The 26,108-nt window shown below is 36.4% G+C and overlaps 6 protein-coding genes across 14 annotated transcripts; 3 read left to right on the top strand and 3 right to left on the bottom strand.

Moving 5' to 3' along the window:
- Positions 147–6,698, top strand: LOC104756156 (golgin candidate 2-like). Of its 3 annotated transcripts, none has more exons than XM_010478695.2 (11): positions 147–383; positions 773–1,822; positions 2,129–2,239; positions 2,347–2,406; positions 2,591–2,648; positions 2,787–2,839; positions 2,932–3,024; positions 3,203–3,328; positions 3,414–3,461; positions 3,548–3,861; positions 6,632–6,698. In XM_010478695.2, exons 1-11 carry the CDS (start codon positions 330–332, stop codon positions 6,681–6,683), a joined length of 2,019 nt encoding a protein of 672 aa, XP_010476997.1. In that variant the 5' UTR covers positions 147–329; the 3' UTR covers positions 6,684–6,698. The 3 variants fall into 3 exon arrangements, with proteins under 3 accessions (XP_010476997.1, XP_010476994.1, XP_010476995.1); XM_010478692.2 differs by having other exon boundaries at positions 148–383; positions 3,548–3,851; positions 6,622–6,698; XM_010478693.1 differs by lacking the exon at positions 6,632–6,698 and having other exon boundaries at positions 148–383; positions 3,548–4,122.
- On the bottom strand, positions 6,767–8,877 carry LOC104756154. Of its 3 annotated transcripts, none has more exons than XM_010478689.2 (10): positions 8,734–8,877; positions 8,559–8,628; positions 8,387–8,454; positions 8,207–8,268; positions 8,014–8,095; positions 7,657–7,890; positions 7,419–7,547; positions 7,272–7,333; positions 7,069–7,188; positions 6,767–6,950 (listed from the first exon to the last, which is right to left on the bottom strand). In XM_010478689.2, exons 1-10 carry the CDS (start codon positions 8,782–8,784, stop codon positions 6,905–6,907), a joined length of 924 nt encoding a protein of 307 aa, XP_010476991.1. In that variant the 5' UTR covers positions 8,785–8,877; the 3' UTR covers positions 6,767–6,904. The 3 variants fall into 3 exon arrangements, with proteins under 3 accessions (XP_010476991.1, XP_010476992.1, XP_010476993.1); XM_010478690.2 differs by having other exon boundaries at positions 6,767–6,944; XM_010478691.1 differs by having other exon boundaries at positions 6,849–6,941.
- Positions 8,914–10,006, bottom strand: LOC104756153 (peptidyl-prolyl cis-trans isomerase FKBP17-2, chloroplastic). The gene is made up of 3 exons (XM_010478688.2): positions 9,599–10,006; positions 9,453–9,497; positions 8,914–9,377 (listed from the first exon to the last, which is right to left on the bottom strand). The coding sequence occupies exons 1-3, from the start codon at positions 9,925–9,927 to the stop codon at positions 9,017–9,019; spliced, it is 735 nt and encodes a 244-aa protein (XP_010476990.1). The 5' UTR covers positions 9,928–10,006; the 3' UTR covers positions 8,914–9,016.
- Positions 10,069–15,799, bottom strand: LOC104756152 (serine/threonine-protein kinase EDR1-like). Of its 4 annotated transcripts, none has more exons than XM_010478686.2 (14): positions 15,699–15,799; positions 14,632–15,327; positions 14,017–14,457; positions 13,684–13,787; positions 12,210–13,351; positions 12,085–12,125; positions 11,891–11,959; positions 11,685–11,785; positions 11,438–11,516; positions 11,238–11,336; positions 11,097–11,165; positions 10,847–10,896; positions 10,551–10,727; positions 10,069–10,452 (listed from the first exon to the last, which is right to left on the bottom strand). In XM_010478686.2, the coding sequence occupies exons 2-14, from the start codon at positions 15,142–15,144 to the stop codon at positions 10,314–10,316; spliced, it is 3,024 nt and encodes a 1,007-aa protein (XP_010476988.1). In that variant the 5' UTR covers positions 15,145–15,327; positions 15,699–15,799; the 3' UTR covers positions 10,069–10,313. The 4 variants fall into 4 exon arrangements, with proteins under 4 accessions (XP_010476988.1, XP_010476986.1, XP_010476989.1 ...); XM_010478684.2 differs by lacking the exon at positions 15,699–15,799 and adding an exon at positions 15,424–15,633; XM_010478687.2 differs by lacking the exon at positions 15,699–15,799 and adding an exon at positions 15,436–15,633.
- Positions 18,094–21,459, top strand: LOC104756151 (mitogen-activated protein kinase 8). Of its 2 annotated transcripts, none has more exons than XM_010478682.2 (12): positions 18,094–18,264; positions 18,374–18,661; positions 18,790–19,189; positions 19,290–19,417; positions 19,521–19,580; positions 19,710–19,859; positions 19,981–20,136; positions 20,227–20,364; positions 20,478–20,551; positions 20,639–20,755; positions 20,845–21,043; positions 21,154–21,459. In XM_010478682.2, exons 1-12 carry the CDS (start codon positions 18,262–18,264, stop codon positions 21,229–21,231), a joined length of 1,791 nt encoding a protein of 596 aa, XP_010476984.1. In that variant the 5' UTR covers positions 18,094–18,261; the 3' UTR covers positions 21,232–21,459. The 2 variants fall into 2 exon arrangements, with proteins under 2 accessions (XP_010476984.1, XP_019095067.1); XM_019239522.1 differs by having other exon boundaries at positions 18,371–18,661.
- Positions 25,022–26,108, top strand: LOC104759278 (laccase-1-like; the record flags this gene model as incomplete). Its single annotated transcript, XM_010482223.2, has 4 exons — positions 25,022–25,254; positions 25,382–25,533; positions 25,648–25,892; positions 26,053–26,108. Coding segments are annotated over exons 1-4 (561 nt in total), but the record flags the coding sequence as incomplete, so codon positions are not given.

Below are 26,108 nucleotides of genomic sequence, written 5' to 3'. Positions count from 1 at the left end.
ACGGTGTTTTTAAAAAAAAGTAGTTATCAAGCTAAAACCATTGTTAACAGTAATTAACACTTGGAATAAAACGTAGCAAAGACAAAATGAATAGTAAACCGGAAAACAAAACCGGATTCGGCTGGGTTAGTTGCGGAGTCTCTTTCGGCGTTTGCTAAAAATTAACTACGTCACCGTAGCAACACACCTCTCCAATTCTTTGATTTCATCTTCGTCTTCTTCGTTGATCTCTCATGCGAGAGTGCAATTGAGAACTCACTTTGGTAACAAAACGGTGTCGATGGGTGTTTAATCCCATCTCTTTTCTAAAGAGCATTGAAAAAAAAAAAATGGCAAATTGGATCTCGTCGAAGCTCAAAGCCGCCGAAACGATTCTTCAACAGGTTAGAAAGAGAGAGAGAGAGAGAGAGAGAGAGAGAGAGATAGAGATGTCGAATCTCATTATCGTTTTGCATAGATTAAGTATGAAAATTATCGGATTTGGTAGTCGTCTGGGTTCTAGTTTAATCTCGATCCTCATGTTTGGAACTTTTTGATCCCGACGTTTCGAATGTAGGAGTAAGTTTTATTGAAATTGATGTGATTCAGGAATTTGATTAATCTAAAATTGTTACACAATTTATTCATTGCATTGCACCGATTACTGCTTTTACTATCTCAGATTCTTGCGTTTGTTTTTACAATTTGTTAATCGAGAGTCTAAATCTACTTGAGCTCGTTACCATAAAATTTGTGCTAATTGGGAATTATGTAAACTGTGTTTTTTCTTCAGCTCGATCAGCAGGCAGCAGAGTCTCTACGAAAGGATGAGAAGTCTGAGACCCATGACGAGGTCTTTGAGACCTCTCCAAAATCTGGAAGTAGTCCTGTTTCTTTGAAAGATCAGCTGAGGAAGAAGACATATGAAGGTGGTAGTGATTCTGGCAGTGGATCTCAGAGGAACTCAGTTGAGCAAAAACCACCTAGCTACTTGAGTAGTGGCAAAAAATTACGCCAACCAGATCAATCTCAAGAAAAGACAAGTTCACCGTCACAGGGTTTGACACAAGATAAAACTAATAAACTCACTGACAATGACTGGACAGAACTCCTGAGTTCTCCAAGTCAGGTGACCAGTACTCTTAAGCCTCGTAGTCCCGGTGGAACATCTGTGACTCGAGGATTGAAGAAGGATGGAAAACGGCATGGGAATGTGGGGAAAAATCCTTTGGTATCTGATGGTGGAAAGAAGAGTACTAGTGCTAATGTGGTCGATTCCAGAGGGAGGCCACAAAAACAGCCGAATAAGGAACCTAGCGACAAGGAAGTGTCTAGCCCTTCTGATGCTGACATGGAACGTAGGAATACTCCTCGGGATATGTTTGTGAAGTCAAATCGTAAAGTGAGTGAGAAGGATGTGAGTGCGCAGCCACCTTCCCTGGATGACTCCACGAGATCGGCCCATGAGACTCTCCCTAAGGGAACATTACCAAGTGTCGGAAAAAAGGATGGTCGTGAGCCCAGAAGAAGTGCTGTATGGGGAAAGCAGTTGAGGGAAGAAGTCTCGCAGAGCAATGTTTCTGATCGTCTAAAGAGGAAAGATTCTTCCTTGTCAAGTGATGAATCTGAATCCGATTATGAGTCTGACTCGAGCACTGACTCTGAGAGGGAGCGTCAGAGGGAGGAGCGTAGGAGGATACGAGAGAAAATATTCGCTGAAAAAATTGCAACAAAAGCTGTAGCGATCATCAAAGAGCGAGAGAATATGGTAGCAAGACTTGAGGGTGAAAAACAGAGTTTAGAGAAAATAGTCGAGGAGCGAGCTAAACAACAGGCACAAGAGGTAGGAATTTTCCCCAAGTTCTTTTGCTTGCAATGATGAAGGTTTAGACAATTAAGACTGCACTTCGACATTATATCATGTTTCAGCTGACAAAAATGCAAGCGTGCATATTACTTGATTCATATTAAGAATTGACATGCTCATTATCGTTGACACTAGCAAAACACTAGTTTCACTCTTAGAGTCTGAACTGCAAAGCTCGCTATGCATAATAGAAGCTGCTGCGAACACCTATAATATGATTTGACAGTTGTATTACTCAAGCTAAATGAACTAGATATGCTGTGTTTGTCCTCTTCCGTTTAGGCTGCAGAGTTGCAAACAAACATGATGGAGACACTGGAAGCTGCTGACCTTGAAAAACAGAAGCATAACAACACCAGAATGGAAGTTCTCACACGTTTGGCCGGATTGGAGGTATTAACCGCGTAATTTGTTTGGTGACAGTTCAAAGTGCTCTTAGTTACCTTATAATGGACAGACCTGTTTTCCTGATTTACATATAAAAAAATGGAATGTTATAGGCTGCAAACGCGGAACTTACAAGATCGCTTGCTGCTGGGCAGAAGAAACTTGAGACTCAGGTATAAGGATTAAATCATCTAGTTATTTTGTTTATTGGTAATGTTCAGCGTTCTTACTAAAAGATGTCGATCTTCTGACGCTAAGGATGTTTTGATCAATACCTAATTGTTGAGTCAAGGTTTTAGAACCAATTTCTAAAATCTGCATTTATTTACTAATCTCTTTCCTTTCTGATGTGACCAGATAGAGCAGGTAGCAGTACTCCGACAACAAGTTGAGCTTAAAGAGTCTACTCTGGAAGGTATGGGTTCTTTCTTTGAGAAATTATACAGTTAGGCACCTCTCTTATAAAAAGCTTCTTCTACTTCGCATGAATTTTTTTTACTGCTCTTATTAATCACTTCTCTATTTTGCTGAAGAAGTTGTCTTTATCATGTAGAACTGAAGCGGAATACTTTTCGTATTGGGGAAAGTGGATCAATTCTAAAACAGGTGACTTGGTACTTCTTTTCTTTCTGTTTCCTTTTCTTTAATCTTTGTCTCTTTGGTCTGAAAACCATGCTGCTTATATGTGGGCTGTGTAGTTAGATACTTCTAGGGGAGACATCTTCGAACACCAGATGCTTGAAGCAGAGATTTCTTTGCTGACTGATAAAATCGGGCGGTTACAAGATAAGGTTAGCTAGCACAATTGTCTGGTTGACTTATGCTTCAGGTTTCCTTAGATTATTCCTATTAGGTATATGCAGCTGTATAATTTTTCATTAAAGACTGGAAGATCCATCTATTGTGATACAGAGCTCAAGATTATATTTGAAGCTCATTCCTTTTTTGCTTGATCCCTGTTAATTTCAGGCAACTAAACTGGAAGCAGACATAGAAATGATGAGAAAGGAACTCGAAGAACCAACTGAAGTGGAAATTGAACTGAAGCGAAGACTCAACCAGCTTACTGACCACCTTATTCAAAAACAATCCCAGGTATATTAACACTTAAGATAGAGACATTTAGACCAAAAAAAAAATTGCCAGAATAACTTCCAAATTGTCTTGCCAACTTTACCAGGTCGAAGCGCTTTCCTCAGAGAAAGCAACCATATCGTTTAGAATCGAGGTACATTGATGAATCTCACCAACCTGTTTGCTCCCAAAACAAAAATATTTTCTTCCATACCCGATCCAGTTTGGATTCTTTGCCAGGCTGTGTCAAGGCTTATAGAAGAAAACAAAGGTATGTCTGCAATTGAAGCCGCATCCCAAGATCTTGAAGCAGGAGACTGGGAACTCTCAGGATCAAAGTTTAAACCAGCTATCCAAGATAAAATCCGGTCAGGCAAGAAACATTTGGGATGGCTAGTGATGCAACTAAATGCTATATTCGTCTCGGGAACCGTCTTCTTGCGTAGAAACCCGACTGCCAAAATCTGGGCTGTGCTCTATCTTGTTTGCCTTCATCTCTGGGTATTATACATCTTACTTTCTCATTCTGATACTTCTTCTTCAGGTGAACTTAGATCAGGTGCCGTGATTTCCTTAGAGAACTTCAGTAACAGTTCACATCGATAGTCATTCCATAGAGAACGTTTCTTTTGAATCATATGTAATTTTCCTTCCAACATTTTTTTGGAAGCTTGGTTTGAATCTTATTGTATTCACAATCAATGTATCATCTACTTTTCAGAAGTAACATCTGAAACACAGGCAATGCAGCCACATATATGCCCCACCAGAGTAACATCTGAATTTACAATCACATCCATCAATTTGTTCTTTTTTTTGGAGCTCCTTCTAATTCAATTACGAGCTTTAGCTCGGGCCGGGCCTGGTTACTGGATACTGTCACTCAGAGTCTCAGACACTGGCATCGAAGATGCAATGTAAGAGCATGTGTATTGTTGAAAACTTATGAGTTTCTCATATTATTTTTTTTTTTTAGTGTGGAACAATTTGAGAAACTCTTCTTAATATTGTGGGTGTATCTCGGTGAGAAACTCATTTTCAATATAATATTATTAATTTGTATGTAACTTAATATTTTTAATTTAATTTTATTTGAATACTTATTAATTTAATATAATATGAAAATATAATTTAAAATTATGCAGCTAATTTGTTTTAGGATGCACGAAAAAAAGATAGCAAATTTTATTTTAAGATTTATAAAAGAATAAAAAATACAACAAATAAACTATTTAAGTAAGATTTTAAGTTTTCGTAGATTTAGTTGAACGCAGTTAGCTTATAAAGATTTTGTAGAGAAAAAAAGTTAATGAAAAAGACCTATAATTGAAAATCAATTACTTACTCTGACAAAGGAGCAATGACCATCTCTGCCCACCTTTGCAGCTCATCTCGAGTCACGGAGTCATTTAGAACATCGGGGTTATATTAATGTTCAGATACTGAACCACATCCTCCGTGGCCACCAATCTGACGTGAGACCAATCTTCCATGGATCGGTAAAAAGCAGAAACATTTGCGGCAGCAGCACATGCAGTCACTAAGAGAAGGACACAAGGTCTTGTGTGATATGCCAAGAGATGCTGATGTAAAGAAGAGGTGATAGGAAAGTAGGACGGGATATTTTCGAAAGCAATAGATTTGCCAGATTGTGGCGATTCCGGAACCTCGATAAGAGAATGCGATGCCGGCATGTCATTGGGCTTTTTGCATGTATAGCGATCCCACAACTCTCCAGCCGCTTCAACAACTTTATCAGATAGTCCATCAATTGCTACTCTCTTCCAAAGCGGGACTTGAACACATTCTTTTGAAACATTTGAATGGGCCCCATCTTAAAGGGGCCTCACTTTTCTATTTTGGTTTTTTTATATATACAAAAAAAATAATATATTTGTTGAATAAATCTTGTAAAAAATATCAAAAATGTTCTAGAAAAATGTTTTTGAAACTTATTTTCACTAAAAAATACTCTCTCTGTCCTACAAAGATTGATGTTTTGGGATATTTTTTTGTCCCACAAAGATTGATGTTTTGTAAACTTCAAGAAGTAATCATTGAAAATATTTAAAATTTTGAATTGTTATTGGTTTAAAATTAAATAATACTCCCTCCGTTTCAAAATATAGGATGTTTTGGAGAAGTTTTTTGTTTCATAATATAGGATGTTTTCAAATTTCAATGCAACTTTTGGATTAGTTTAGTATTTTCTATTATGCAGTATTGTTTCTGATTAGTTGAACTTGTTAAAAGTAAAGACTTCTTAATCTGCGTGTTTTGCTTAAAACATCCTATATTTTGAAACGGAGAGAGTATATTTTTAGTCAAAGAAAAAAATATATTTAAACTCAGTAATCATTGTTTTCTTAAAATGTGTAATATCTCAAAACATCAATCTTTATGGTACAGAGAGAATATGTTTACAATATTTTTTTTGAAACTTATTTGACAGTAATATGTTTTTAAAACAAGAATTATAATTAAAAATTGTTTTTTTACTTTATACTTTTAAATTATGTAAAAATTATTATCAGAAAAAAAAAATTCCTATGGGCATATGGGCCCCAAATTTCATTGGTCCGGCTCTGCCCTCTTCCACGCCATCTGTGTTACACACGCACACACGTTCATCAAATGAACTGCCAAGTTGCTGCAATATCTATTATCAGCGAGGGGAACAAGTAAACATGCTGGAGACTCATATGTAGATGAGAGTAGGAAAATAGCTAGTATAATATATATATATATATATATATAGGAGTGTTGATGCATGTCTATGATGATGATCAATGGATGAAGGAACGAGTCAGTCTTGAAACGTATACATGACTACTACTGGTCAGTCAAGTATATATATGTTAGAAAAGAGCCTTAAGATAGATTAAACAAAGTTGCAGGAACATTCTCATTCAGTCATTCTCATGGCTAGAACTTATATATATAATCCCATCAGGCACACAAATGAAGGATCCGTTCGGTGAGTAAACAGACACCAAATTAAAACCTTGAGCCGATGAGAAAGATCCAAGTTATATTCAATTGCTTGTTTCGCAAGAAAGTGGCATTGACAAGGCAACATAAACTCAAACCGGCAAATATGATATCATTGCCAGTTACGACATGAATCTAACGAACTTAGGGTTAAGAAAAAGTTGAAATCAGAAATTAAAGGAAGCCAAGATGCGAAGGCATTAGCGGAAGGATCGATGATCGACATTGGCGTATGAAGAACAGAACTAAATGCAAATCAGTGACGACGCATGTTCCTTTGGAATCCACATCTTACTTTCTCATTCTGATACTTCCTTCTTCAGGTGAACTTAGATCAGGTGCCGTGATTTCCTTAGAGAACTTCAGTAACAGTTCACATCGATAGGTCTTTCCATAGAGAACGTTTCTTTTGAATCATATGTAATTTTCCCTCCAACATTTTTTTGAAGCTTGGTTTGAATCTTATTGTATTCACAATCAATGTATCATTTACTTTTCACATGTATTCAAAGACAAACGAGAATCTATACAAAAAAAAAGAGAGTTTGATCATGAAGGTAGAACTAGGAGTCTAGGAGATGGGCAAAAATACAATAGCCATCTCTCTCAGTCAATACTTTTCTGGCTCTTCTTATTTGAGTTTCTTCTATCCCTTGCGCGTAAAAATAACTCATTAGGTTCATGACACAGACTTTGTAGGATTACGAAGAGATTGAAGCCAAATAAATGACAAATATGCTGTGAATTCATTCATATTTCAAGAGACTCACCAGACTGTAGTAGTTTCTTGAGGGAGATTCCGGCTGTACAATGGAAACTCAAAGAGAAAGACTGTCTTGCACCATTTTGGTAAGTACCCATACACTCCTCGGGGTAACAGAATCAGAGGGCTGTAAACCAATATCGAGTTGAAAGAGGGATTTAGCTTATATTCGAGAGCCAATAACGGGGTTCAAAGAGCTTGGTATCATACCTAGTTGTCTTCTTATAGTGTCTATAAGCTGCCACGTTACCATATTTTTTGTCCGCAGATTCCTGCATTTATACACAACAAGAATGATGTTTCTGCTGTGTAACAGAATGTGCAAGAGTGGAAAGAGAGAGGAGAGATAGAGAGAACCTCGAGTAATGGTATGCCGCTAACGAAGAAAAGTAGCAAAGTGAGAAAGAGTGGTCCAACTATGACAAGGTACTCGGCACCTTTAAGCACAGGCAATGCAGCCAAATATATGCCCCACCAGAGTAACATCTGAATTCATAATCACATCCATCAATTTATTCTTTTTTTTTGGAGCTTCTTCTAAATTCATACAAAACCAATCTGTAAATCTATAGAAGAATATTTTAACAATACTAACCTCACCGAAGTAGTTTGGATGGCGTGAATACTTCCATATACCAACATCACACCATCTTCCTTTGTTTTCTTGACAGTTCTTGAATGAAAGCTTTTGTTGATCAGCTATAGTTTCAATCAAGAACCCTGCAACCCACATTGTCCAACCTATAACATCTGCTGGCTGAAAAAATCTTCCACCGTTGCTTGCGTTAACAAAGGTAACAGGTAAACTAACTGTCCAAACCCACACGGCCTGGTAGGGAAAAAAAGGAACAAAAACCCACATAGTGTTGTTAGATCACAAGAATCCAACTTGGCTGAGCAATTTTCTTCTTCTCTATTTTCGAAAGATGAAAAACCAAAGTTTGTAGCTGACCTGAAAAGTCCAAAAGACTACTAGCTTCCCAATATTTCCACGCATTTCATCAAAACGTCGATCTTCACCCCATTGCAAGATCCTACTCAACGTTAGGATGGAATAGATACATCATGACATGACTAGAAAAACTTCATTTAACTGTTATATATTTCTGTCACACAATATTTTTTGCAAATGCCAAGGTGCAAACCTCATTAGGAGGAACAGTCCCAAACGAAGTCCCCATACGACTACTAGCACAGTCAAGACTACCTGAGAGATTAGGAGAATTGAGTCAATTATCTCAGACAAAAACTCGATGAGACTAGGAAATATAACTCAAGAATGATTATTATCTCAGAGAGAAAGAGAGGGTGGAAGGTCTTTTAACCTGACGAAAATGAAATGTCCGTTTGAGAACCAGAGTCAACACAGCAAGTATCACGAAATTAGTACTTCCTGACAACAACAACATTCACTTCCGAGTCAATACAATCGAAAGAAGAATTACGAAACATTCAAAGGATTTTAACATTTTTTCCAAAATAAAAGCATCAACGTACCGGCAAAGTCTGTAACTTGATCAAATTTGAAAAGAGCTGTGATTACGAAGAATATGAATTGATAACCAACCTACACAACAACCAAAACCTTACATTAGCAAATGACCCAACCTAACCTAACCCCAGCTCTTAAAACACACAAAAATGCACCCCAAAAAAAAAAAAATGACATTACGGTGACAATGGCGGTGATAGCTAGGTAATGGGGATCGATCACTTTCACCATTCTTTCCGACCAATCAATTTCTCCAAACTCCGCGCCGCCTCCAGATTCCTAAATCCTCGTTGTTCCTTTCTTCGTAATCGTGGCTAAGACTTTATCAATATGTCCCAAATACGTTTAAACCACATAAAAAAAAATACAAAATAATATATAGATTTACATTAAAAAGTCAAGATTTTGACCCGGTTTTGTTCGGTTTATTTGCCAATTAAAACCAAACGCTATACAAAATAAATCAAGCAGGTGCAATTGAGACTCTATCAATCTCAATTACATACTCCAACGAAGCATTGGGAGGAATCTGCAAACCCGATTCAAGTTCAGCACCTTCCTCTCCAAATCCCAACGATGGTGGAACGATCACTCTACGTTTACCTCCAGCTTTCATCGACCTTAGAATATAATCTATGCCTTCACATAATCCTTTACTGTATGGCTTTGAACCCACCACAAGTGCTAATGGCTTCTTCTTTCCTTTGCTTCCAAATGTGTCCACAAATACTTGTCCGGTTCCTTGCACTTGCCCTTTTAGATCAATCACTACCAAGTCTCCTGACCTTGGTGTCGCTCCTCCTCCAACCCGTAGATCATAGTACCTACAAAGGTTATAATAGATCAGTAACTGATTCAAGAGCTCATTCAACTTTTAATAATCTAGTTAATAATGGTACCTAATGCCATTGGGTAACACAATCTCTTTCTCTTCTTCTACATCTCTGCAAACCATAAGAAAAGAAACAACTTAAGAATCCAAAAACTTCATTCTTTGTGATCTGTCAATTTGTAAAACTATGTGAAGAAATATATATTTAAAGACCTGGTGTTAGCTATTTCTTGAGAAACCTCAATCCGAGTCTTGATCTGTTCGGAGATGACTCCGAAAGCGAGAAACCCCGCCCAGGCAAGACCCGCGCCGATTCCGAACCGCCGCGTCAGGGAAGAAGCGATCCAATCCGTCGACTCAACGGTCTTCTTCCTCTTCTGTTGCGATGTCAGCGGTTGAGACGGAGGAGGAGGAGGAGGAGGAGAAGAAGATTCAGGCTCAGGCGGAGGGGAAGAAGAGGCGTAGCAGTGATGATGGGACGGTTTGGTGAAAGGCTGTGAGACTCTGAGAAAAGGAGCCGTAGCAGTGAATAGATTCGCCATTTTCAGTTCTTGTGATGATGAATGAAGTTATTGATGTTATTTCAAGACAGAACAGAACAGATCAGAAGGCTTATTCCATTTATTGTTTAGTAACGAAATAATCAAAAATAATTCAATTTTTTTTGCAACAGATAATATAATAGTAACAGTTAATTACTTTGAATTTCGTATATAATAAGAGAAATGAAAGTTCAATTCTCAATGATTTTTTTACCATTGACAAAATAATTTCTTTTTCCTCCTTTTTTTTTTCTTTTTTTTTTGTCATTCATCTTTTTCTTTTTACAATTTGTAAACAAAAACATGGTGAATACACACACATGAAAAGCAAGCACATCACAGAACACAAAATGTAAAGAATTGACCATCTTCTTCAACCATTGTTGTTATTGTTCCTGCTCATCAGTGGTCAATGAAGAAGAACTGGCAACTCCTGCTCTCTGGTTGTTCGGACCCATTATAGGTTTCTGTAGCTGCTTTAGAGAAGCCATGATCTCTACAAAACTTGGTCTTAACCTTGGATCCCTACCAAAATCAGATCAAATATTTAATAAAACCATTACAGACAGACCAGAGCTATATTTCATTGACAAAACTGACTCTACTTCTATAAACTGACTTACGTCTGCCAACATTTCCTGATGATCTCTGCAATTCCGGGATCCACAAACTCTGGGATTTCAAGTCTTCGATGTTGAAACCCTACTGCACCAACAACTTGCATTGGGTTCATTTTCCCCCATGGTTGCTGTAACGTGAAGAGTTCCCACAGGATAACTCCATAGCTATACACATCACACCTGTTTTCACATTATATGTTACCTCGTTCTTATAAGGGAACATTACATGAGGAAAAATATAATATAATAAGCTAGAAGCATGTTTCTTTTGGTAAGGAGAGCTTAAGAAAAAACCCTACTTTTCATCCGCTGGTTCGTTTCTAAGCACTTCTGGAGCCATCCATTCAGCCTGAAATGAGAAAACACACAAAATCACGCCTACCTTAGATCAATGAACTAACAAGTAAGAGATGATGTTGTTTCTGATGATATTTGACTGTGGAATTATAATTATGTTCCTCGGCTTGATGAACTTAGAATCTAGTCGATCTTTTTAGTTGACATTAAACTATCCTAGTGGAGAACAGTGAATCTCTTCTAGCAGCTTACCGTGCCTGCTGTTGACTTTGAAGACAGGTATGTGCTTACTTTCATTCTAGACAACCCAAAATCGCACACCTGAGAAATATGCAAAAGCCATTAGAGATATAACAGGAGCTAAAATGAAATTAGAGAGGAAGGATTACTGACCTTGACAACCCAGTTTTTGTCAACTAGAAGGTTTGGGGATTTAAGATCGCGATGGACAATCATTGGATTACAGCTGTGTAAATAATTCATTCCACGGGCCTACAAAGGTTCGAGTTTTTTCTTTTTTGGGTAAGAAACAACCAAGAAGATACAAAATATAGTAAAGGTAAGAAAAGGAGAGGAAGAGAAATGAGTAATACAGCATCCAGAGCCATCCTCAGACGTTTTCGCTCATCTAATTGGTTATTTGGCCTGTGGATTAACCTATACAAGCTACCTCTGCACAAGCAAAATTTTCTTATAAGCTGAAAAGTACACACAGAAAAGAGAACGATGAGTCTGAGCTCTGCTCACTAATAGATGGGACAGGGATAGTTATCATCAAAGATACGCAAATCATTTAGCGAGCGTGGAAACAATTAAATCATGAAACAGATCATAGCATACCTAGGAAGAAATTCTGTAACAATTGAGAGATTTGGAGGGCGAGTTACAGCTCCCATGAAGAGAACAATGTTAGGGTGTCTGAGCCTTCTCATCATCCGGACCTTGAATCGAGTCGAAATGAAATATTACGAATCTGTCATTTAGCGGTTAATATTTGAAACTTGAAAGGGTACAAAGAATTTCTAGAGAAGGAAAAGAACTTATACCTCACTTCTGAATTCCTCCAGTGCCTCTCCAGTAATATCTTGGTCAATGAACTTCTTGACAGCCACTGCCTACCAAACCAAGAGTTTCATTGATATTGAAATAATAAGCAAATTTACCACGTTTTTCTCATTGTCAGCCAATTAGTAAAGCTACATTGATACTGTATTAAGCTAACGAAATAAGAGATACTCACAGTTCCATGCCAATCTCCCCTATACACCTCTCCGTATGATCCTGTATCAAAAGAGGTAAATCAATAATACTTATTTGTTGTAGCAGTTGTTACGCTAAAGCATGCAGTAGAGTATAAGTTAGTACCGAGTCCGATACGCTCAGCCACAGTAACTTCCTCCCACAAAATCTCGCATTCAGCCACATCATCAATTGCAGAATCAGATTTTGAACTTTCATTGCCAGTAGATCTGTCAGATTTTCGTTCTCCTCCAGAACCTACCCCATGAAGCCCAGCAGAACCAGCATCTCCGTTGCTATGTGAATCTAGTTCAATCTGCCTGCTCACTGCTGCAGCTGTCGCTACAACTGCAGCAGCAGCTGCAGCAGAAAGTTCTAAGGTGGAGGAATCCGAGTTTGCTGACTTGGCAGCAGCAACAACCATGGAAGATGCAACAACAGCCGCTGCAGCTACGGCAACAGGAACATTTCTGGGATAGTCAGTAGATGTTTCAGAATGTGACGAATCAGACTGACCATCAATTTTGCAATCATCAGACAAATGACCGAGTCCAGGTCCTGAATGTTCACGTCGATCATGAGTATTTGTTTTAGGTTGCGGTCTTGGAAGTGGAGGTAAAAACCTCACAGGGCCAAGATTGCTCTGGTTTCTTCCTTGCTGGATTGTTCCAAAATCTTTCCCTTTCTCATCATTGGATTCAGCCACAGGTTTTATTTCAACTGTTGCTTCCATTGACTCTGAATAAACTTCTGAAAATAAGTTTCGAGGAGCAACAACTCCACTTTCAAGTAACACATCATGAAGCTTCTGAGCTAGTTGTGGATTCTCTTTGGCAGCATCAATCATATATTGTGAAACATCTTTGACTTTCATCCTGCGTCCAGCTGGAGAGCTAACACCTTCAGTCCAAGATGGTGATCTGGCATGGGTGAAAGAATGAGCAGGCTTGCTGGAAACAGGTTGAACAGGAGCCTTATGACTTCCCACAACTTCCCTACAAATGTTTGGATGAATCATGAGATCCCCCCCACCTTCAGACTGGTTTTCTTCCCGGGAACCCTTGGTCCTAGAACGATGTTCCGCTGACCAAGATCCTGCGTGCTCTTCAATTGAGCTCTCGACCCCACTGCTGGAAGAAGCTACATGAGATGAATCAGCATCCCTGGGACTGGCAGAGTAGACAGAATCATCATAGTCCATTTGTAGTCCAGCTGCATCAGCGGGGATAAGCGTGCCTGGATCTCCCATGAGATCAACAATGTACTCCCTAAAATTCACATTTGGATGCATTAGGGAAAATGCTTTGCCATTTGCAGACTGCAATAACAGTAACCACAATACAAGCATGAAGCATGCTTCCTCCTAACAGTATTGTTGCTTAGACCAAAAAAAGTTACACTTTTATCAATCCTCAGTAGTAGCTTTTGGCCATTTTAGAGATGCGAGTTAGCTATAACACACGCCCAAGTCCATATGCACACATTTTCATATACACCCACACACGGTTGGTGAGCATAAATATATACATACATTTTTCTCTACAAGTGACAGAGATATTGTTGAAAGTGCATAACAATTGAATTCAAATTCGAAAGTCACCTGCCATCATCAGTCTTAATGGAGTTCATTGCCACATCATCTGAACCAGTGTATTGCTGTCCTTTGACTATTCGACAAGGAACACCAACGCTATCACACAAAACCTACAGAGTCTCATAAAAAAGAAGAGACGAAACACCAAACCGCGTTTTAGAGGTGCAATATGCTTTGTATGTAATAAATATAGCCAGACAAACACAGGCATTTTGCACAAAATTTCAAACATGCACCAAACTAACAAGAAGCTTCAACAGTCATGAGATTACATACAAAAAGTGACCCTTTTATGCTAATTTTCAAACAAAGCAAACTTAAAAGAGGGCAGGTACATACTTTGAATAACAAGGCACGATGACGAGCCAATCCAATAGTTAGAGAACCCAGGGGTAAAACCATGCTACGGAGGGTTGCTTTCAAGCTGTAGCTCAGACTCCACCAAGCTCTTAACGTACTATCTGGCTCCACAACTGGTCCACCCATGTAATCTGCAACTAAAACTGCCAGCTTCCTTACCAGTTCACTGTTCACAAACCCTGAAGAAGACGCAGACTTTGATTTTGCTGCAATATCAAGAGCCTTTTGTTCAAGCCTCAAGAGATTAGGATCTTCGCTTCTGTTCACAAGAACAGCATCCCAAGTTACACCATCTGACACAAGTGTCCCTTGGAGATCAACTAAGGGAGGTATTCTTTCTAAGGAAGATTCATTCATTACTCCACACAGGTCATAGAAACCATCCACAATCTTGTCATCATAGCCAAGACAGTTATAATTCTGCAAAATTCCAGATGATAAAAAATTGGTCAGAACTAATAGTATAATTCTGCAAGAAATCTCTCTAGGTGGATTCTGGTATCAACAACACTTATTGTATTGAAGCACAATCTATTAATTGCTCAAGTGAGTAAGAAATTGTTTCTATTTCTAGCAATGAGTAAAAAAACTCACCCAGTATCTAAATGCCATGAGTTCAGCAGGAGAATTCTCAGGAGGAGAAGGACGAGAACCTAAACTGAACTGCTTCATAGCCTCAATCTGAGCAGCTTCAGGATCCTCCCTAGCACTTAACTCAAGAGCCAACTGTATCTGGTATTCTTCTTCAACTTCTGGATCCTTGGAATGAGTAGAACCCAAACCCTGCATCCCAGATTCTGACCCACCACCATGTTCCATGGTTGATTCATCCTCTTTACTATTGACATTGGAAGAAGTAGTAGTAGTAGTAGTAGTAGGGCTTCTCCTTTGAGCAACAGAGCTTAACCAATTGGATAAACCGGAAAAGGGTTTGAATTCAGGGTTATTACTATGAGTAGTAGTATCTAGAGACCTCAAAGAATCAGAAGGAGAAGGTTCTGCATCGCTGGACTTGTTGCTTCGGTTAGAAACAGAACCTTCACCGTCGTCTCGTTGATTGGGAGTGATACGAAGCTTTTTAAGAAATTTCTTCATGTTCATCTTCATACTCCAAATGTCACAGCAGCGAACAACATCGACCCGGAGGAAACTTGTCCACCATCCCTACCTCTAAATCCAAAAGACAAACTTTCTTGAGCTAAAACCCTAATTCCTCGGCAACAACACACGACACGACCCGGAGATCTGGAACTCAGTCCAGATCAACGGCTCGTCAAAACCTAATAATAACTGCAGCCAACAAAAAAAAAGATTCAAATCGGAATCCAAAATCAAAAGCAAAAGTCTCTTGAACGGAGATCAGATTTCGATTTCAAGAAAAAATACCCAGAAGAATACTTTTTGTTTTTATTGGTGATTTCAAAAGCTGATCAAAAAACCCAATAAGAGAAAGAGATGAAAGTTTCGAGCTTTTTCTTCAGCAAGTTTAACAAAACCTCTTTGCTTCTCTCTCGAGTCCTTTGACTCTCTCTCCTATAAAGAGAAAGTCCACAAACAAAGACGCCACTTTCTCTCTCTTAAAGTCCGACAAAATTCAACTAAAAAAAAAATTGCGTAAAAAAAAAAAAAAACAGAGTAAGATATAGATTGAGATTACTTACTAGTAGAGGAGGAAGAGTGGATTTTTGAGCTGGGCGGAGACTTGATTTTTGTTTTTTTGGCTACTGTGGTGTGTGACAACATGCAAACATATCCTCATAAAAATGTAAAGGCGTTGCCTTTTTCAACTTTATGTTTTTTTTTTCTTTCATCGTCATTGGTCGTTTAGGATTTGGAAAAAAACGAATTTTTGTTCAAAAGACAAGAATTATACATTGCGCCATAAATAATACCTAGACTAGTAACACATTTATTAAAGTCTTACTCGTAAAAGAAAAAGAAAAAAGTAAAGAGTGATTCACAAGTGGAATTAGTAAGCACGTGAATTGTTAGAGAAAATATATATTCTTCTTGTTTCTCCTTAGTTTTGTAAACAAAAATCAAAGCAATTAGATTTTAACCCACCGCGGACATATAATTTTTATTATAATTTATATTTATGTTGTATCTATTTATTAAATATTGGATGTTTTATAAATAAAAAAAATAACTAAATTTTCTGGTTATTGTGTGGATAAATGTTTATATTATTTTATTAACCCGCAATACACTTCATGACCATTTGTTTGTTATATTTAATTTGTTTTGTTTAGTGTTTGAGATTCTATTTTAATTTTTAATTATTATAACAATGAATAAGGGATCTAAATACATAATAAGTAATATATATACTGTGATTAAGTCACATTTTTCCTAATGATGTAATTATTTTACATAATCTTAGTTAAATCAACTTGATTTTATGTCAAATATTCTAATATTATTAGTCTTAATAAATAATTAAATGAGGATATAACCCGTGTTAACACAAATGTAATAACATTTTATTAATTTTAACATGTTCTTTTTATAACTCATCTACTATATAATTATATAGTATTTTAAACTTTTTTAATTTTACATATTCGTAATAATCAAAAATTTTATTAAGTTTATATATGTTAATTATAATATTTAAATAAATGTCAGTTGAAGTTTTTCTTATGTTAAAAATCAAAGCTCATATGTTTTGGAAAACAAAATGGGAATCAAATTGTTGTTTTCTTCGTTTGTGAAGGATTCAGATATAGAATATCTTCAAAACACAACAGAATGTATAGTTAAATATATGATAATTTCTATTTCCATATTGATTGCTGTTATTTATTTAGTTGGAATGAAATGTAAAATATCTAGGAAACAAAATCTGAAGTCATGTTAATTTTAGAAAAATTTTAGGGGTTAATATTGTAAATAACTTTTTAAATAAACAAAACTAAAATGGCAAAAATGTTAATATAGATTCGATAATTAAACTCAATTCTGTAAAAAGAAATTCTCTATTTTGTACAAACCGGTCAAAGCTAATAACAGAGATATAGTAATAAAAACTCACCAATTCATTTTTATTTGCTAATCGTTAAAAAAATTAGATGACTGTAAATCTAATTTAAAATAAGAAAATAATACAATCGTTGAATAGTTTATGATCGTGCTTTCCATATTCAAAATTCTTTCTTTAGGGCTATTTTAATGCTTCGCTCACCCACCTTGTGCATTATTCTCCCATGACTTATCATCTAAAGGTTATAATGAGAAAACTTGAGAACGAGGAAAGATTGAGACGTACCTTCGCAAGATCAACAACATATAAATAATTCGAGAGTGGAGACTATATCCTAACAGTTTCAGAATCTGATATTTTATTACTGCGAAATATAAAAAAACTTAGATTACATGACTGTCGGAATTCATCTATGACGTTTACTATGATGTGCTTGAACGACGACAGACTCCTCCTGCTCTCAGTTGGCTGGTCCTTATATGCCCCCTGATCTCGTCAGAACAAGCAAAGAGGTCATTACTCATTAGCTTTTTAAGTGTTTCATTCAGTTTCATAATTAGAACTTTACGTTTCGGTTTTGTTACTTACGTATGTTACATCTTAATTCATCTTAATTCAGCTTTTCATAATTAGAACTTACGTTTCGGTTTAAGTGTTACATGCTTTTGGTCTGGTTAAAGTATGACTAGGATCTCCTACTCATTTTCTCCAGCTTTTCCTCTCTTGTTTTTATTTTTTTTGGGCAAGGGATGGGATATGTATCAAGGCTTTTGTAATCTTTCTGCAACTTCAAGTTAATGAAAATTCACATAGTTATCAAAAAAAAATGTTACATCTTAATTCGAATGTTGATTGTTGGAGGAAAATAATATTTTTTGAAATTATTGTATGGGCTTTGTAAAAGCCCATATAATATACAATAAATGCATGCCCACACGGTCGAATCCGGTATAATCAAACCGGGTCGTTGAAAATATTATTATTACAAAGGTTTAAAAACTTAAAATAATAATAATACTATAGACAAATTTGTTCGTCTCCCTCCACACTCTCTCTCCCAATCCAATAAGGAAAAAATATCTGAGCAAGTGAGCATGATGGGAAAGAAAATAAAAAAAAAAACAATAAATGAGTAATAAAATAACTGAAAATATATTTAAGAAAAAAAAACAGAGGAAGAGAGAGGAGAAGAACATGGTCTCCAACTCCGAAGGACCAAATCGAGAAACGCGGCGAGAAATATGGTGATTTGACGAGAATCGTTTGGCTCAGCAAATTTTCGGAAACCCAATTTTGTAAATTACTAATCTTTTCTTTTTAATTTTTTTTTTCCCTTCTTTTCTAATCTAGTAGTGGTGTATGGGTGGTGGTGGGAATCTCGTCGACGGTGTTCGTCGATGGCTTTTTAAGCGACCTTCTTCTTCTTCTTCTTCTTCTTCTTCTTCCAATAATAGCAATCACGAACAATCCATTCTCAATCCCTCTTCTTCTTCTTCTCCTTCTCCTTCTAACCCCGATCATTCCGCTTCCTCTGGAGATTTCAAAGAGCTTATCATTATTGAAGATCTCGATTTCTCTGGTCTTACTCTTATTAAAGTTCCTAAACGTAATCACTTACCTCTTATGGATTCTCACAAGAAGGTACCTTTCCCATTTCTGCATTGGCTTCACTAAAGGATTGATTTTTATTGACTTTTGTGTTCCTTTTGATTGAAGATCTATCAGTTTTTTTGAAGTAAGAATGAATAACTTGTTGAGGGTGTGTGCAGGATGCTGAGTTCTTCACGGAGTATGGTGAAGCAAACAGGTATCAGATTCAAGAAGTCGTTGGGAAAGGAAGCTATGGTGTTGTGGCTTCTGCTCTAGACTCGCACACTGGAGAGAGAGTTGCCATCAAGAAGATTAACGATGTGTTTGAGCATGTCTCTGATGCTACTAGGATTCTCAGAGAGATCAAATTGCTTCGTCTGCTTCGTCATCCTGATGTTGTGGAGATTAAACATATCATGCTACCTCCTTCTCGTAGAGAATTCAGGGATATTTATGTTGTCTTTGAATTGATGGAATCTGATCTTCATCAAGTCATCAAGGCCAACGATGATTTAACTCCTGAGCATTATCAGTTTTTCTTGTATCAGCTTCTCCGTGGTCTCAAATATGTTCACGCAGGTTATTTTCCTTGTTTTACTCATTGGTCCCTTTTTTTGATCCTCATGGCCTTTTTTTTTTTGTATGCATTTATTGAAACACTTGAGTGTTCTGTTTGCAGCTAATGTGTTTCATCGGGATTTGAAACCAAAGAACATTCTTGCTAATGCTGATTGCAAATTGAAGATCTGTGATTTTGGTCTGGCTCGTGTTTCCTTTAACGATGCCCCAACCGCTATATTTTGGACTGTGAGTCATCTACCTCGAATAATCCGACAGCTAAAAAGTTCAATAGGTTTTTTCTAACTTTTTCTGTGCTTGTAAACTAAATCCTTTTTATGTGTGTTTGTAGGATTATGTAGCTACTCGGTGGTATCGTGCCCCTGAACTCTGTGGATCGTTTTTCTCCAAAGTAAGATTTTATTTCTGGTTATTGTTATTTCTCTATATCAAGAAAAGGCTTCTAGTTTGCTATTTTGTAGGATATTGTTGTGTGGTTTCATTGTGTTGATAAGACCAACCATCTCTTGTTATATTTCAGTATACCCCTGCGATTGATATTTGGAGTGTCGGTTGCATTTTTGCGGAAATGCTTTTGGGTAAGCCTTTGTTTCCCGGGAAAAACGTGGTGCACCAATTGGATCTTATGACTGACTTTCTTGGCACTCCACCTCCTGAGTCGATATCAAGGGTTAGTCAATCAAAGCATCTGTTCATAGTTTCTGTAGCAAATTTAATGTATTCCATTCCATCCATCATTTGAGAGTAATCTGATCCCCTGTAATGAGTTTTGCAATCTTGGAACTCTACAGATTAGAAATGAAAAGGCGAGGAGATATCTTAGTAGCATGAGGAAAAAACAGCAAGTCCCATTCTCTCATAAGTTCCCTAAAGCTGATCCTTTGGCTCTCCGCCTTCTGGAACGCCTGCTTGCCTTTGATCCGAAAGACCGTGCATCAGCTGAAGATGTAAGTGAGATGTAGATCTGCTTTGTTTTCCTTTTTCTTTTACACAGACGAAATCTCTTACATTTGTCGTTTGGATTTCCTTATTTACAGGCACTAGCTGATCCATACTTCAGTGGTTTGTCAAATTCACAGCGTGAACCATCGACACAGCCAATTTCAAAGCTTGAATTTGACTTTGAGAGAAAGAAGTTAACAAAAGATGATGTCAGAGAATTAATTTACCGAGAGGTAAGAAAAAAAAAGAGAAAGAACCCTTCTACATATCTTTGTATGCTCTGGTTTTGTTTCTATATTCTTCATTGATGCTAACAATCACTTGTCTTTGGATAACCAAAAATCAGATACTGGAATACCATCCTCAGATGTTGGAGGAATACCTTCGTGGTGGGGATCAGCTTAGCTTCATGTACCCCAGGTTAGCTAATTAACAGTTACAGATTCAATAAATATTGAAAACAGAAAGTTATGTAATCCATAAATCTTTTTTTGTTGTTACACGCAGTGGTGTTGACCGATTTAAAAGGCAATTTGCGCATCTTGAAGAGAATCAAGGTAAACCAGGAGCAGCAGGAGGAGGAAGAAGTACTGCACTTCACAGACATCATGCTTCTTTGCCAAGGTAGTGTCTTTCACAGAATCTCTCTTTCTTCTCCTCTCTCTATCTCTCTCTCTCTGAGAGCATTGTCCTTCTCTGTGATTGTGTTACAGAGAGAGAGTTCCTGCTCCGAATGGTGAAACTGCAGAAGAAACCAGTGATGTTGAGAGAAGAGCAGCTGCTGCTGTGGCTTCAACCTTGGAATCTGAGGAGGGAGACAATGGAGGAGGTTACAGTGCTCGTAACCTCATGAAGAGCGCGAGCATCAGCGGTTCTAAATGCATTGGTGTCCAGTCTAAAACCGACAAAGAGGTTAATTAGTTAGTTAGTTAGTGAAGAATGAAAGAAAGAAAAACAGAAGATCTTGGAAGGAACAAGAAGAAGAAGTTGCTTACTGTTGTTCTGTTCTCTCTGTTTTGCAGGACACCATAGCTGAGGAAGAAGATGATGAAACTGTTGCAGAGCTTACTGATAGAGTTGCTTCTCTTCATAATTCTTAAAAAACAAGATTTTAGTTTTTTTTTTGGTTCTTTTCACGAAAGTTTTCTGGTGAAAAAATTGGATTCTCCATTTTCTTCTCCCTTCTTCCACATCTATCTTCGTGGTTGGGTTTGATTGTTGTATTTAATAGTTTGGAGGTGAGAATGAAAACTTCAAATAAAGACAGTGATCTCCATGTATGTTTTTTTTTGTTTCTCCTTTTCAAAGACTGATACTATTTTGAAGTTCATTTTTTACTATATTTTGAAATTCATTTTACTAATTAGTAATTTACCTAATCAATTCGTTTCAGTACTCACACTCAGGGACAGTTTGTGTGGTTGGTATGATCCGGTTAGCTCAAACCGTGATATTTGGGTCTTTTATAATAAACCCGGAAGACATACTCGACTTCTTAAAAGTTAAAAGTGATTAAATAAAGAAAAATCAGCACACATAGTGGCTGTGTTAGTTGGCTTTCTAATGACGAAGACTAATCTAGAGAGTCTATTATTATAGTCCACGGTGTCAGAACCTAAAATGTATCATTATCCTATTTGTGTAATATGATCTCCAGCTGAATTACGATTATTTTTGGACTAATCTGACAAGTAATAACGACAAAAAAAGAAAATTATAATGAAGAAATCATTGGTCAGCTGGAATATAATGATCTTTTGATAATGGTATGGACCGTATGGTCGAGTAAAGTGAGCTCTAGGGAGCTTACCCATTACCCGCCCCACCACCAACTCCAAACCACAGCTTCAACAAGAAACTGCAAAAAGTTGTATGGCATTTTCCAGAACAAAGTCCATATACGCCAGATTGGTTAAGCAAATTAGGCTACACTGTTTTCTACAGAAATACTAATTTAATTTGTACAATGTCCAAAAGTCAAAAATCTAACTTCTCACTTTATATTATAATAGAATAGCTATGCCGCCACACTTTGGAATTTGACTTCAAATTATGACTACCAGAAGAAGTAAAAGAAATGGATTTCATGTGAATTATATTTATCGTAAAAAAAACATTGTCACAAAAGTCTCTGGACTAATATCAGTCATTTTGTAGGAATAATTATCACACTTTTTTAAAAAGTTAAAATTTTATATTAAAAAGTTATATTAGTTCGTTTCGAATGGCCAGTGACTGAAATTGTGGGGTTAAAGTTAAACTAGTTTATAATATACTGAAATGGTGAGAGAAAACATATTCTAAACTAACAGTTCAAAAATTACATATTTTTCTGTTTTCATATAATTCAGTTTGGAATATATTTACATTTTAAAAAATCATTGTTCAAAGTAGCTAGACATTCAAAAATATCTAACGCTTGAATAGCTTTTTAACAGTTATGATTTATGAATTGCGGTTATTTGTATTTTTAAAAAATGTTGAACTTCACAATTTCACATACAATTGAAATTTTATTCTTGACTCCTCCATAACATTGGGTTGCAATTTCTTTCTGATTTCATAAGGTTAATTTATAACTTGAAACCCATGTTAAATTGTTGCATATTTTTTTCTCAAATTTATAAGACTTGTGTTCTGTAGTATGTATTCATATGCTTTCTATTAAAACAATTCGCAATTTCGTATTATTTGTTCTCTTCGATGGCTCGCACCAACCCACCGATCACATCACTTTATCGACCATAAAGTTTCAATGATTTTCCAAAAAAAAAAAAAGCCTTTAAAAAGTATTTTATCATCATAGATTATAGACCAGTAACGTGGAGTTAAATTTCCATATTTTTTTTTCTTTTTTCAATTTACATATTCTCAAGAAAAAGTCTAGCATCATTCTTTATTTTTGATATTTAGACCATTCTTTAGTATCGTGCAAAACTGCAAATGAATATATACAAAATATATACATTGTGTGTTGTGTGTTCTGTAATTTGTAATCCTTTGCTGCCTTTACGTAAGCTTAATATATGGCATCTTTAACTATTATTATTTATTGTTAACCGTTGGAGATGCTCCATTGCACCATACGGCAACTCTCTCACAACCAAAAAAACTCAATAATTCTCATGACGCTTGAACCCAAAAAAAAAGGGATTTTGGGTTTGTTTTCTAACTTTGAAACACTTTCTAATCGTTATACAAGACGGTTAACAAAAAAAAAAAGGATTTGGACGTTACTATTTATAAATTGTACACGTTTTACATGTGTGGTTTTAATTTTACCCCAGACATAACTTTTTACGGAACCAAAGTTTACACATGCATGTGCTTCTTTTTCAGAAGGATTAACCACCGTAGATATGTTCCACTAGTGAAGTGTCAGATTCAGCCCCGGCTCAAGTGGGGAGGGCAAAGGGGCAGTGGTCCATGGGACCATCAACAATTTCGAAAATTTCTTGTGTTTAAGGGTCCAGTTATTTTTAAAAAAATAATATATAACCCAAATTTATAACATTTAAATGTATATTAGGGTCTATTTTGTAGAAATAATTTTTAAGAGGGTTCAAACAAGTTTTTTTAAAGCATAGTTAGGTTCAAGTATACTAAAAATTCAGTGTCTATATAGCTTAAAGGGTGCAAAAAAATTTTTTTGCCCTAGGGCTATAAATACTATTGAGCCGGGGCTGGTCTCAGATTGTATACTGTAAACAGAAATATACCGAAAGTGAAATTGCTTTTCAGCCCTTCAACTTCAACAATTCATAGTTGAGATTTCCATATGTTGGAACATGAACTAAATTATCTTCCTTCTTCTATATTCACCGAGAATTAGAGACCTTTAATTAGTTGGTCTTGTTTTATATTACCTTTTTGTATTAGATTTGTTACAGCTATCCATTTTCGTTATATCAAATTGTTAGTTTTAGTCGAAGACCGATACGTGACTAAGATATCAAGTCTTATAGTCATCTTAATTAATCATTTATCAAATGTGACAAAAAGAGGAATCGAGAGTGTTTACAAAAATGAGCAAGTTGTTGATACGTACGAGAGGTATCGGCGGCCGGATACATATATAAATCGAGGGAAGTTTGGTGAAAAAGAGATGATTGGGTACTGAAATTGAGAAGCCGAGGTAGCTGAGATATGAGGTCCCCTGAGAAGAGAAATTAAGAATTATAATAAGAAAGTAATACATAGTAGCTAGAACTATTTGAGGCCAGGAAGTTCAAGCTTTACAAAGAGATTAAAATCTTCTTCAACAAAAAAAGAGAAGAAAAAGAAAGTAGGGAAAAAGAAACTTCAATTCAACACAAGAGGGCAAGTAGCTTTTATACAAATGAGTATGGTCAACTGATGTTGATTTATCTTTCTCTCTTTTCTTTTTCTTGTCTTTTTTTTTTTGTTGTTAAAGAGGTCAATTGGTTGTAGGATGTCACGTACGTGGTGGTCTTATGGATGATGGGGAAAACACCTAAATCGGCCTGTAGTAAAGAGATTCATATAAAGCTAAAGATGATAATACGATCAAAAATTTATAAAAGTAGTCGTTACAAAAAAATGTTCGGACTAATAGATAAAAAGGTTAGTTAACTAGCTAGGTATGCCTTAAAAACAAGAAAAAGGCTTAGTTTATAAGATGATCGTTTTAGTGGTACTATATTATTTAGAAGCAGTGAATTAAATCCATTTGAGATGAGACTCTACGAGAGATTTGAAATCTTTCAAAAATATATAAAATAACTGGCTCACTTTTTTTTTGTACGTGGTACACTCACCTACCGATCCAATAATGTAAGAAAACTTACCGGTTATTATTCATTTCCTTTTTTCTCCTTGCAAGACGATATTTTTTGGAGAAAAATATAGGTACTTTGACAGAATTATGTATTAAAAGTAGAAAGCAAACCCCCAATGTGATCCTATATAAAGAACCTCCACAACAGCTAACTTGATCAATAATCATATAGCTAGCTAAGTAAAAAAAAGAAGCTAGATCGATCAGTATTCTATAAATGAAAATGGAGAATTTAGGGTTTCTAGTGATTTCGACCTTTTTGCTTCTATTTGCAACTCTTCTCCCTCATTCTTCGGCGTCAACCATCCGCCGATTTCACTTCAATGTAAGCAATTTTAGTTTCACTCAGTTTCTTGTTTTTGACACCTACACTTATTTTTGTTACTATTCATTTATACAATCAGTCATAACATTTTCAATATGATCTTACAGTTTTTTTTTTGGTTTTTTAGGTCGAATGGAAGAAAGTAACTCGATTGTGCCACACAAAACAACTTTTAACGGTGAACGGACAATATCCAGGACCGACGGTGGCGGTACACGAAGGTGACACCGTAGAAATCAAAGTGACTAACCGGATCGCTCACAATACAACTATTCATTGGTAAAAATTTATATATAACAACAACATTTCATGCATGCATAAACTTAAACACTTACTTCTCTCTGTGAGTTGATAAATTTTATCGATTTATTTGGGGTTTGTGATTGCGAGTAGGCATGGTTTAAGGCAATACCGAACCGGTTGGGCAGATGGACCGGCTTACATAACGCAGTGTCCGATAAGATCGAAACAATCATATACATATAGATTTAAAGTGGAAGATCAAAGAGGCACACTCCTTTGGCATGCTCATCACTCATGGCAACGCGCCTCTGTCTACGGCGCCTTCATCATCTACCCGCGGAAGCCTTATCCCTTCTCCGGCAGCCACATCCAATCCGAAATTCCCATTATACTCGGTATACAAAATATAACTTTATTTGTTTGTCTTTCTTTTCCATTAAAATATTGTAAGTGAGAAACAAAACTATGCCCAATAGCAGTAATGATCATTTAACTAATATATTATTTATTGCACACGATGTAAAATGAAAAACATATGTGAAAATGTTGTTGTAGGTGAATGGTGGAATAATGACGTCGACTTAGTGGAGAAGGAGATGCTCAAGACCGGA

The sequence above is a fragment of the Camelina sativa genome, chromosome 17, assembly GCF_000633955.1.
Source record: "Camelina sativa cultivar DH55 chromosome 17, Cs, whole genome shotgun sequence".
In the NCBI taxonomy this organism is placed as follows: domain Eukaryota; kingdom Viridiplantae; phylum Streptophyta; class Magnoliopsida; order Brassicales; family Brassicaceae; genus Camelina; species Camelina sativa.
This window is presented reverse-complemented; position numbering and strand designations above follow the sequence as displayed.